We start from the raw sequence: 13,175 nt of genomic DNA, 5'->3' as shown, positions 1-13,175 counted from the left end.
ATTAGCATTTCCAAGTTATCAGCATTATCTGAGGAGCCAGACAGTGGTTACCGCATTAGCATCCCTTCACACATAATAATGAATAATGTGTACCTGGTGATCCGCTTTGCATCTGTTGTGATTTTGCGGCAGTTTTTTTTCCATACACAGACACATGCATCCTTCATCTCCACTTCTCTCAAAGCAGCTTTCCATACAGCTCAGAAAATCACTGCAGGTTCCAGGCTTTTGAAATTGGTGTTTTAATTTAGTCTTGTTTTATTATTTATATAATTTGGTATCCTATCTGTCTCTGTTTTTTTTAAAAATATGCATCCATTAGAGCTGTTTCTTCTGACGGAGGCTCACCCGCCCCAGAAAGTATCAGTCGGTTGTGGGTTCTGCTAAGACAACTGTCCGTCCATAATTAATGAATGATGATTAATTGCCATCTTGTCTCTCTCTGACGGTGTAGAAATTCGAGCCAGCAGACAAGGCGCCCACACCTCATCACGCACGTAAACAGTGTGCTGGATGTGTAATCACAGTTTATTTAAGCACCCAAACTCCTCTTCCTCCTTTGTTTTTATTTACTGGAGCTTTGTTTTCATGGGACTTGTTACAGATTTATTTACCTCCGTGGTGTCTCTTTGCTGTTTCTGGGTCTCCGGTGCCTGCAGGGAGAACAGGAGAGAGAAAGGAGGCACATAATGTTTATTGTTTGTTCCATTTTTTTTTTTTACTGCACTGTGAAATGCTTATTTTATGTTTTCACCTAAAATGATGCACAAGTTACTTCTCTGAGAAGCAAAAGTCCAAAAGAAAGCACAGCTCAGTAGAATCCTGTCTTTGTAATTTAAGGTGAAGAGTGGTTCAAACAGGACATTGGCAGCACAGATGTTATGAAGTTGTAGGTGCCATAGAGAGCAAAGTGGTTTAAGAATATATAAGTTTGAATGTTGTTTTGATTCATGCTAGGGATGTCCCAAGTTTTTTTGCCCCCTTTCCCAAGCCAACTATTTTTTTTAATTTATTTTTTTTATCCTTTATCGTGAAATGGGGTGATAACAGACAAGTAAAGGTAAGTAAAGGGACATATAAGCAGACAGAGGAGATCACATACAGTGACACAAAGACATGCAATAAAAGAAGACAGAGTAGAACATTGAGACAATAGAATTAAACAAGTTTGGGCTTCCAGCAGTCTCTCTGCCTCTTCCCTGCTGGTAGGAGACTGTTTGCCCCACATACTTATTCGGTAGCAGCTGTGGCAACTCCAATTCAGCCGGCACAGAGTCCAGCGCTGAGTTCACAGCCTAATCTGCTTAACGGCAGCAACAGAAAGTTTGCTGATCTGGCAAGAAGTTTGCTGCTTTCTCACTTCAGCTTTCTTTTTCTTAAAAAAAAAAAAACATTATGTTGATTGTATATTACAACAATAAAAGCGTTAACTTTTCTCCTCCTCTGCACTTAAATTAATTTGATTCAGACATTAAAAAATTGTGATACTTAAGTGAATCAACATGTTTTCCCATCCCTGGTCATCACTATCAGTACCTTTTTTGTGATTTCACACACACACACACACACACACACACACACACACACACACACACACACACTGAGACAAAAAAAGTGTTAAAAAGCTTGTTGTTCACTTAAGTCCTCACACACCAGCAAGGGCACAATGCATATTTCCCAGAATTGATTTTTACCTTCCTCTTTTCCTCCCCCCTCTCTCTCCTCTCCACTGTTCTCTCGCCAACACAAACATCACCACGGGCCATTTGTGCACCTGCTTTAGACACCTTCATTTGCACCTCCTCACCTCCACCTGTCAGTATTTCCTAATATACACACTCCCATCTTTCTCCTTCCTGCTCTCAGTCACGCAGGTGGCGGTGTTGGTGCTCTGAAGTCTGTTAACTAACAGCTGTGGCGGAGCCTCCATGACATGAATGAACAGCATTTTGCACTCACTGCGTCTTTTGAGAATTTTTAGAAACCACACACAGACTCTTAAGTACACACAGTCATTTTTAGAATAGCTTGGGAGAAAGTGGGTCAAGGTTATGAATGTAAAATTTAAAAAAAAAAGAAATTAATAACAAAAAAATACAATGTGAGGGTGATATAGGCATAAACTGAAAGAAAACATAAACATATAAACATATAAACTTTTACTGGCAAATAGTGTGAGCACATAAACCGTGAGTTTTGGCTTTTTGTTGCAACAGTACAGTGGGACTTGAAGTTAAACAACAACATTTCGAAAACAGGCTCAAATCGTACAGTGTACGCCCCGCTTTTTTGAGCAGTCATCAATAATCCAGCAGAGTTTGGGAGCTGAAGGCATTTTTAGCTTCCTCCTGTGAACGGAGACTCTGATGTTTTTCTCTTAAGTGTCTTCAGCGTCCTGAATGTCTTCGTGCAGCACCGTCTCTGCAGGAAGAGAATCCAGATGAAGTCCTCCTAGTTTTTGTGTTAACTTACGTAACGGCAGAGTTTAAAATGCATCACAGGAAAGCACATCAGTCTCATTTTGTGTGTGTGTGTGTATGCGTGCCTGCCTGCCTGCGTGCGTGCACGCGTGCTGCACAGTCCTCAGATCTTCTAGTTCCAGTTGGATGATATCACCGTTTGATGTAGTCCTTTAAAAGACATCAGAGCCGTGTGTGTGTGTGTGTGTGTGTGTGTGTGTGTGTGTGTGTGTGTGTGTGTGTGTGTGTGTGTGTGTGTGTGTGTGCGTGCGTGCGTGAGAGAGAGGGAGAAAGAGATCACTCTTTAGCAGTAGGCGATAGATCCTCCCTGCACTGACACATCATCATCATTAGTTTCTTTTTAACCCCTGGGATCTGATCAGCATTTCTCTACCTCTCTTAACTCCCACTTTACTTTCTCCGCCAGCCTTTTCTGTCTTTCATCTTGCCTCTTTCGTCTCTCCTTCACTTCCCCCATCTTTTATTCCCCTTTATTCTCCGTCCTCTTCCATCCATCTGTGTCCCATTTCTCTTCGAGGACACTGGAATGAAGACGTTGCAGTCACAAACCTCCCAGAGATAATCCCTCTCAAAGACCTGTTGTGTCTGTGGAGTGATGTTGATCCTTCTTCAGTGAAATGTCCTGTCCTTTATTAACTCTTAGGCACTGTTTGGCACATTTTACACACTTTTCATTTTTCATTTTTTCATAATTTTGGCTGTGTTCATGCATATGGCATACATTTTGGCGAGATTGTGCATTTTTGTTTAATCTTGGAATCTCCAGCTCAGCTCCTACAATAAGTCTAAAACACACTGCGGAAACTAAATTGTTATATTCATACTGTTAAGAGCAAAAAATGCGCCATTGAAACCCATTCAAACTGACATTTTTGATCCCACAGCCATCAAAGCATAAAAGCATGCATCGTATTATTTCTGAGCGTCATCCTGGGCTTTTTATAATTTTCTACCTAATAATGTAATTATTGGTTTTCCACTAGGTGCACTGTCACAGTCAGTGTTGCTGCAAATCAATGACACATCTCCAGGCTGTGATAATAAAAAAGAAATCTACTTTGCATGTAGTATATTGAAAATAGTCCTTATTTTTTAGAGTTACTAAAAAAAAATAACAGTTACTATGGTGACGTTTAGGAAAAGAAACATGTTGAGGATGTACCTTAAAATGACTTAAAATTCACCCAGAGTTCACCTGCTCCCCAATATGCATCTCCCTTGAAAAGTCTGGTGCTTAGTGAGTCTTCCACCACAGCAGCATGCCTCCTCAAAGCTCGGGACCGCTTCCATGTTGTATATCATCAGCACATTGGTCACATGATCACAGCTTTCCAAAATGCTTGGTATATGCATGAATTTGGGTGCATTTATTTTTTGTAGGAACATGCACAAACCGTTTGTGAGAGTAGCGTACAGCACTTATGATTTGTTGAGAAGTGGAACCCGATACAGTGTATAGCTCTTATTCAGTTGCATGAATAAATCACCTTAGGGCACAGACACACCAAACTGACTTCAAAGAACTAGTGAAGATGAATCTGTTTTTTAATATTTTAATACATTTGTTTTCACTCAGATTTTTGTGGATGCTGAATGACACTCATTATATATACATGCATACAGTATACATATACATATACATATATAAAGTTAATCATGATTAATCGCATTTTTTAATCACATGTATTCAATTCCTTTAATTTGCATTTCGAAACAGTTTTGAAGTCTGTGTTAACAAGGTGAAGCAATTGATACCAGAATGTCCTTTTTAGGAATCAAATAACAGCAGAAACTGTATGGGACTAACATAAAGTTTACATGTCTGTAGAGGGGATACTCATGCATACCCTCAGAACTCATTTTCATTTAGATATCTGGAGGTGAGAGGTCAAGAGACCCCTGTGAAATGCTCTTTTTCCATCGCCAAAATTTAGCCTATTTACAGAGCATTATTCAATTGGGATCACTGGATCCTCCCGGTTTTCGTGTTTCGTGTGATACCTGTGTCGCCACTGTAGCTTTAAAACTCAGCCCAGTTCAGCCTCTCAAAGATGTGAATGCCGGCTGGCAATTAACGCGATTTAAAATTTAAATAAATATATTAAATATATATATATATATATATATATATATATATATATATATATATATATATATATATATATATATATATATATATATATATATATATATATATATATATATATATATATATATATATATATATATTATTTTTTTTTCCAAGTTTCCTGTGTCTTTAAAGACAAGTTTCAAGTATGTTTGTACATGCAATTATAGCTCTTAGAGAGCAACAAACTTTAAATTGATCAAAATTAAATCAGCATGGTCGACTTTTAAAAAATCAGAAAATGGAATCAGCAAAAAAAATTGCAACCGGTGCATCTCTCGTTAGGGTTCCAAGTCTAGGATTATTGGATTGGCTATATGCAAAAAAAGTCTCTTTTTATGATGACAACAAAGGCTCTCTGACGAGCACCATTTAACAGGAAGAAACATCCAAGTATATGTAAATGTATCTGTGTTTTGTCCCTAAAGACTGCAGGAAATGTTGTTTACAGAGCAGATCTCTATAGAAGATAAAGACAGAAAAGATGTGATGGTCCTCCATTAGTTCTCTGTGAACATGTGTGTGTATTAAAGTACTGTAAGGCTCATTGGCATGTGCACATGCATGAATTCGGTGCCTCCTGTGACGCTCAGTAAAGCAGCTGTCCTTAGTGATCCTCGGCAAAGACGCAGTTAGTAAAAACAACAGGCAGTCTTGTTCTCCTCACAGACAGCACAGCTCTGCTTAGTTGCTTGGAGACTGAAATTGTTTGCGGAGATGCCGGCTGAACAAATATCATCCCTTCTCATTACCACAAACATTAACTCCCAATAACTGCTTCTTTCATTTCCCCCGTTTCTCAGGCCTCATTAGCAACGCAGTGGCTCCTCTCTAGTGGCTGAGGCATCTAAAGGCTCAGACGCTTAACGCCATGACTCCCTCAGTGGGTCATCAGGTCCGGCGGGAAAATCTTTAATTCTGCATATAATGTCACTCCTACATGACTACATTTAATGTAATTTTGAGTATTTCTAAGAGAGTATGTCATGCAGTGCCCACTTTTTTTTCCCTCCCGTTGTGTGAATTACGGTTGTAGAGGCTGTTTGGTTTGAATTTTAAAGAAGCGAGCCACGCGTGGTGCCACACACACAGGGGTCCAGCCAGAGCCGCCACGAACCTGAAAGAGCTTTTAACTGCTGAGAGCTAAAAGCACAACAGTCGTCCCCGCTGACGACTTATCACTGTTTAACATCACGACACAGATTATAACAAACCTTGTGTCCTGTTACTTACTCTCCTTCTTCTACAATTCTACAATTTCATTTAGCAGACACTTTTATCCAAAGCGACGTACAACACAAGCAAGAATTTAGACTTAAGGAAAAAAACCCTTAGTAAGTGCAAAAAGTGCTTCAGGTGTGATTGGTCACAGGTATTGCCGTCTAGTGGCAGAAGAAGTGCCGCACAGCCCCCCCACCCCCTTTTTTTTTTTTTTTGGGAAACCAAAGTAATAACCAGTAGCGATCTCAGCATCTGAGATTCAACAATCTCAGTATCACTACTTACGATGACAGTCAACATACAACATCGCACAACTTTGTCAGTGCTAGATAATCATTAAGTGCTGGGTTTTGGACCATCTGACTTACTCTAGCCCAAAGGGCAAAGAGGAGAAGAGTCAGGTTAAGTGCCTAGGTGTTCTCGGAACAATTGAGTTTTCAATTGTCTCTTAAAAGTAGAAAGGGACTCAGCAGAACGCAGAGTTTGGAAGTTTGTTCCACCATTTGGGAACAACAGAAGAGAAGAGTCTAGCTAGAGATTTAGAGCCGTGCTGGGCTGGAAGCACCAGGCGTCTTTCGCATGCAGAGCGTAGTGGGCGAGAAGGAGAGTAGACCTGGATCAGGGATTCCAGGTAGGCTGGAGCAGTTCTTGTGATTGTTTTGTAAGCCAAGAGAAGTGCTTTGAATTTGATTCTGGCTGCCACTGGAAGCCAGTGAAGAGAAATTAGCAGCGGGGTGACATGTGCTCTTTTGGGCTGGTTGAAGACCAGACGTGCTGCATTCTGGATCATCTGAAGAGGTTTGAATGAGCATGCAGGGAGGCCTGCCAGAAGAGAGTTGCAGTAGTCAATGCGTGAGATCACAAGAGCCTGAACCAGAAGCTGTGTGGCCTGTTGGGTCAGGAAGGGTCTGATCTTCCTGATGTTGTAGAGGGCATGGCGACAAGACCGAGAAACTGAGGCCACATGAACCTTAAAGGTCAGCTGGTCATCAATCATGACACCCAGGTTTCTGGCTGAGTTTGTTTCTTACTTTCTACATCCTGTCAATTATCCTTCAGTCTTCCTTCCTTTCTCATATTTTCCAATATCACTTCCACAGGTGATTATGGACCTGCAGGACATCTGTGTCACTGTGTTGATCAGATCAATGAATGGATGCATCAACTTTTTAGTACATAGATATTCTACTACAACTCGTCAGATTTGAAGCATGTAAAATATAGTTAGAAGATCTGCAAGTTCTGTTTTGTTAACATGTTTAACACAATATAAATATGATCAGCTTTTTTTTAAGTAAAAGCAACTTGTCAGATTTTACATTGTGGTCCACCTGGTTATGACTGCATAATTATTTTTTTTTTAAATTTTATCCTTACTCCCCTTTGGCTTTTTTCCTTAAAGGTGATTTTTTTTAAATCATTAAGTAAATTAAGTTAAATTTCAACTTTTATATCTTTTCTCTTTACTCTTTTATTTTAAGTCTCTATCCTTTAAGATTTTTTTATATTTTATTGCTCTGTAAAGAACTTTGAGTTGCCCTGTTGCATGAAATGTGCTTTACAAATAAAGCTGTCTTGCCTCTTTCTTCAATGCGACTACAAAGGAAGGCTGTGTTGTATATAATGCCTCTGTACTTTGCCCGCTCTCAGATTCTCCTCAGTCTTTATCATCTCTGCAGACAACAAAAGAAACCTGGTATTGTATCAGCTGGACAGCACTGTTGCATGCTGGGAAAGTAGAGGTCTTCACCCTGGGCGCTGGCTTGGGGAGACAAGCAGAATTAGCGAGGCAGAATGAGGCTTTTCCCTCACTGTCAAACACTCGGGCTGTTTTCTCTTCTGTCTGGTGGTCGGCATGCCTCACGCACACACATGCACACACATGCACACACACTCCTATTAGCTCCTCGCTCTGTTTTTTCTCTTTGGTAAGATGGATGGTGAGTTGAGTGAAGGAGTAAGCAGCAGTGATTGATAAAAGGAGAAATGTGAGGAGAAGGGAGGAGGTGCAGTCTGTGAATCCAAAACCATTTAAAGAAAAGCTAAACTAGCAAAAACAGGAGCTCTGTAAATCACTGTTGCTTTTATTCATCGCATCTTTAAATTCTTTGTTGTTTAAATTCAGAATACACAAAACACATTTGTACAGGAGCTACAACTCTCAGTGGTTTATCAGTTATTTCCATTTTTCCATTTTTATGAATTGTGTTGTTTAGATAACATTTTAAAAGATCTAGAGGTGGATTGAAAGTTTATGTGCATGTCCTTCAAAAGGTTGTCAAATTAAAAATGTAAATTTCAGGCTGCAAAATGATCACAATGTTTCAAATACAGTCTAAGTGATCTAATTTTCCCATCATGCCACATCAGATTAATACACGAAATTAGACAGAGGAAATGACACTGCTTTCTGATAAAAGATTTACAGATGCAAAAAAAAAAGTGTGTAAGGTTTATTTATCTTTTAGTCAACAATTTGATTAATCTGTGCTGACATCACTTTAAGTTGTAACAAAGGCCAGTCAGAGAGTAGATTCGACAGCGGTATCTTTCCATTTTGTTACACCTCACTTTGGAAAAATAATAATTCTCTAACTATCATTAAAAGTGTCATAAAAAGTCTTGAAACTGGAGTAGACAGAAATCTGTAAAGACACACACAAAAAACAAAAATAATGGCCAAATTTTAGAATACCCCCTCCTCCTGCAGCTCTTCTGTCTCTGTCCTAAGCCTCTCCCGTGAGACAACCACGGGCCTATGCACACTCACCATACAGTGTACGTTGATTTATTTAAAGCGATGTCCAGTAACAGACAGCGTGTGTGTCGGCGTTTCTCGGGCTGCGGTTAGTGTCTGACGAGTGTGTCCCTGTCTCACTGCACACCCTTGTAACATCTGTGACAGCTGGTTTACTCCCAGTAAACGGCGATTTATCAAAACCTGTACGTCACAGCTGCCCCCTCCTGGGCTTCCTCATAACTTTTAGTAACTCCAATGCAGGTACAGTCAGCTGAAGACACACTTCAAAATCCCCATCCTTTCTTGCTCGCCCCCCCACTACTTTCTCTCGCCTCTCATCTTCTCTCCTTACGGGCGTGAAGCGGAGTGATACATGCAGAGTTAAAAGTTAACAGGCCCAGTGATGTTGTACTCCTATATCAGCACTCATGGAATGCCTCTCAACCAATCAAATTACTTAGTTGGAACTAACTGTTGTATAATGTTGCTTATCCTCCACCTCTGCCTCTCCTTTCTCTCTGTGTGCTCTCAGTTTAAGGTGGATGGCGAGTGGTGGACCTGGATCGACTACGAGCGTTTCCAGGAGCTGGTCCAGGCTCACGAGAAGAGCGGAGGACAGCAGAGCTTCTCAGCCTTGGACTACATGGCCAAGACTCCCAGATGGGCTCTGTTCGGAGCCGATGAGCAGGGCTTCGACCCCGCAGACACACGGTTCCAACGACGCAACAAAACCAAAGACATTTCAGGCTGCTGATAGATGAGAGAGAGAGAAAGAGAGGTAGGATGAATAGAACAAGTTATCTCTATAGCGTAAGTTAATTTAAAAAGTAGGATTCATCGTTTTTATTCCCATCTTCTTTGAGTTTAAAAATGTTCTATGGCTGGACTTTACTGTCCCTAACTGTCCCTAACTGCCCTCATTCTCATTTGAACTTCAACTCTTTCTCCCCTCTTTCATTTTATTAGTTTGAGCTCCAAGATGAGCCAAAAACTGTCAGAATCAATTACTTCAAGCTCACTCTCCTGACATTCCCCTTCACATTCGCTTTAAGTGCTTCTTTTGCTTCCTATATGCACATTGATTTTTGATACGTCCCTCTTTTTTATTCTAAATGTCAATAGCTTCGATCTGTAAAACCACCTGGCAGCACTCAGGGAGGTTTACTCTGCTGAAGTTGGACTTGGAAGTGGTTTCATCATCATCAGCTCTGACATTTGTGTTTATAATCCAGTTTCTTGTCAGGCAGTTGTAGCATCGGCATATAAGGAGCAGCTCCTCGCCTCTTGTCATCAGAGGGAGCGACACTAGGCGGGTTTCCATTACAGATTTGCGCAAAACTTAAGCAAAATTTTTGAAATGTCGTTAAAACACAATTGCGAGATGACTGCTGAGTGATGTTGTGCAACTTCTCCTCCTGTGATAACTTTCCAAGAAGCATGGTGATTGGTTTTCAAAACATGTGCTGGTCTATTTCTGTTGCAGCCACCACACTAGCCGTCATTATTTCCAATCCAAGGCGACAGGGTTGTTATTGAGCCATAATGGAAAGGCAAACCCCTCATACGTGGGGAGGATTTGTGGATTCACAATGTCTAGATGATCTGCTCAAGTTTTGAAGAGTTATGTGATGCAATAACAGCTCTTGCAGCTCCTGCTGCATCATGAGGGAGCCAGTTCCTACTGACAAGCACATAGCCATAGCATCATGTGACCTAGAAAAGACAAAAAAGTGTTTCCATTGTAGTTTAGTGAAATATGGCTTTTTCGAATTGCTTGAAATATTACCTCATGTGAGCGTAAAAACGTTTTTGCGGTAAATGGGAGTTTTGAAATTGACGTGTTTCCGTTAGGCGTATTTTATATTTACAATTTCAATTTGTGCGAATGTATGGGTCAATGGTAACCCGCCTAAGTTCTCAGACTCTCTTCTCCTGCTCATTAGGGCAGTGGTCGTATTTACTGGGTGGTGAGAGAGAAGCTTCATGGCTGCGTCTCCTTCAGGAGAGTCAGGCTTCCCGTTCTCTCTGTGTGTTTTTATTTTCTTTGCACTGATGCACATTCCCAGCAGTGTCCGCTTTGCTTTGTTTCAATCTTCTGAGCTGGGATGGGACAGGTTTGCTGTAAATTAATTAATAAAGAGGAGTATATTTTTAAAAATAAAACATAATATTTAGGATGCATTTTTTATCGGCCGAACATCAGTATAAGTATCAGCCATCGACCCTTTAGCAAATAAGATAAAATTCACTGATGCCTGTGGCCAATGTTTTTTTGTTTGTTGTGTCACATAAATTTTGCTCAGTCTAAAAAGCAGCGCTAACATTGTCGTGGGGACAATAGAAAACTTGTTTTTGGGATGAACAGAGGTCTGTCCCAGGACGCAGTCAGGAGGAAAGCATGCAGTAAACTCTTTTGTCAGGGGACTCCCCCTATTGTTTCCCTGTTAATACCTTATTGTGAGCAACAAATCCATATTGACATCCACAGGAAAAAAAGCTAGTTAATGTTAGCTGGAACTGGGCTGGGACTTGGGTCTTGTGTCTATTCTTTGCCATTTTTCAGGAGCGCAGAGGTAGGTTGCATCTGAGAGCGACCAAAACCAGCTCAGAGTTCAGAGGTGATCTTCAGCAAACAGGAACAGTTACAGCAAAAACAGGTAGTAAAAAAATACAAGAAACAAAGCATGACAACAAAACAAAAACAAACAAACGTATACACAAGGTAGAGGAGTTGTTTTTTCTAAGTGTGTATTAAAATATTATCTGTGTGTTGGGGCAGCCTCTAGCTCAGTGAGTGGAGCGTGCGCCCCATGTAGGCTTAGTCCTTAGCAGCGGCCCGGGTTCGATTCCAGCTTGTAGCACTTTGCTGTGTGTCATCCCCGTTCTCTCTCCCCCTTTCCTGTCACTCTCTGACTGCGCTATATTAAAGGCATGAAAAGCCCAAGAAATAATCTTTAAAAAAAAAAACTTTGGATATACCTGCACTGAAATGATCAACGTTCTCCTCCATATTTACTGCAGACTGATATTAACTTCAGAAGGGAAGGATATCTGCCGGTTGTGATTGGTCGTTACTTTTATGTCATATGTGGTGTGCACTGCTGCATTCCAAAATTTAAATTCTGATTTTCTCTGAATTATGGTGGTTACAAACAGTAAAAAGGCTTTTGAAGCAGATAAAAAAAACATGGTTGTTTTGTGACAGAAGGTTATGTTTTATCAACATTCATGGTTGAATTTATGTTCATTCCAAAGTAATGTGATGAAGGGCAAAATTACTTAATAACAGTTCTGTTTCTTTATTTTTTTATATAATTTCGCTGCCACAAAAGGGGAAATAATAACAACAACAAAAATAAACAACAACAAGAAAACATCAGCATTAGTCCAAAATTTCACAATAGTTGCATTCCTGCGTAATATACTAGAGTTACTTGAATAATTAAAAATCTGACATCATTTCGGGTGTAACAGTTACTGCTTTTGTGCAGCTGAACTCAGCTTTGGATGTATTACAATCATGAAAAGTCACAAAAAATCAGTGTTGTATCACTGTTTTGTATTGCAGTTTTGCTGATATTCTCAAACACGTCAAGTCTCCTGTCATGATGTCGGGACATCTCCCTGCTTTAGCTAAAAAGACAAAAAATCAAATGAATGCATAATATTTTGAAAATACTCATCCGCCTCCCAAAATGAATTTGGTCTGGTCGACATTCAGCCTCCACCCAGGATCAGGCCTGAAGAAAAGCATCATGGCTGGCAGTGTGACTTCAGATCAGTCCAACTTGTGTACGCCTCCTCGAGTCCAGCCTACCCGAATAAAACCGTTACTGATCTTTTGGTAAATCCAGATGTAAAATTCATGTCAACTGTAATTTCTTTTTTATTTGTATGTAAATCCAGATATGAATGTTTAAGTCCATTTTGATTTGTAATAATTTGATATGAATGCAGATGTAAACACTGAAGCCCATTTTAGAGTTGTTTTGTTAGGTCTCTGATGTTGCAGTGGCTCCCCGTTAGGAGTAACAGCAGGTGTGGGGATAAATCACTACAATAAAACTGTGGAATAATCTGCTTTGTTGTTTGTGAATTTCATGTTCACCACACATACACACAGGTTCGTTAAGGCAAGTTTCATACTGTTTTTCTGGAAGATGTCTTTTTTTTATATTATGGCAACAAAGTGGGAAGTCGATATTTTATAGATAACAATACATGTGGAGACATCTTTTTGTGCTGCACTCAGAGGCCAACAGAAGAGCTCTGATTGAACAAGGATGGAGGCAAAGGTGACACAAGGTGATACAACAGCTCAGAAGCTCCCATTATTCTTTTTAAAGTTTACTCTGATGTAATTTGTTACATCAGTTGGCTCTGTTTTTTAGAAACTCTAACTTAATTGCAGATGTGCGTGCACGTACCTTTGGTGAAAGACTGATTCAATAGCGCAGCGAGAAAGTTGTTATTCCAGCATTTGCAATTTTACAAATGAACACCACTTTTATTATTCTTGAAGCCTAAATGCAAACACCAGAAGTTAAAAGCTAACATTAGGCTATAAATGAACTATACAACAGTCACAAGACTTATGCTGTGTTCA

At 40.0% G+C, this 13,175-nt stretch overlaps 1 protein-coding gene across 2 annotated transcripts in view; it reads left to right on the top strand.

Annotated features, from left to right (window-relative positions):
* The window catches only part of tyw1 (tRNA-yW synthesizing protein 1 homolog (S. cerevisiae)), an 83,585-nt gene extending 70,936 nt beyond the window's left edge, over positions 1-12,649 (top strand). The window contains exon 16 of one of the 2 annotated variants that reach the window (XM_042487317.2): positions 9,102-12,649. In XM_042487317.2, the coding sequence (XP_042343251.2) occupies positions 9,102-9,323 (222 nt within the window). In that variant the 3' untranslated portion in view covers positions 9,324-12,649. Of the gene's footprint in view, positions 1-454; positions 1,255-9,101 lie in introns of those variants that run through there. The other variant, XM_088079325.1, reaches the window with a different exon arrangement.
* Positions 12,650-13,175: the final 526 nt, after the last annotated feature.

Source organism: Plectropomus leopardus, chromosome 6 (assembly GCF_026936395.1).
Source record: "Plectropomus leopardus strain MGB_pleo_1.0 chromosome 6, ASM2693639v1, whole genome shotgun sequence".
NCBI classification, from domain to species: Eukaryota; Metazoa; Chordata; class Actinopteri; order Perciformes; family Serranidae; genus Plectropomus; species Plectropomus leopardus.
Note: the sequence above shows the minus strand (reverse complement) of the source record. Positions and strands in the feature narration are given on the sequence as shown.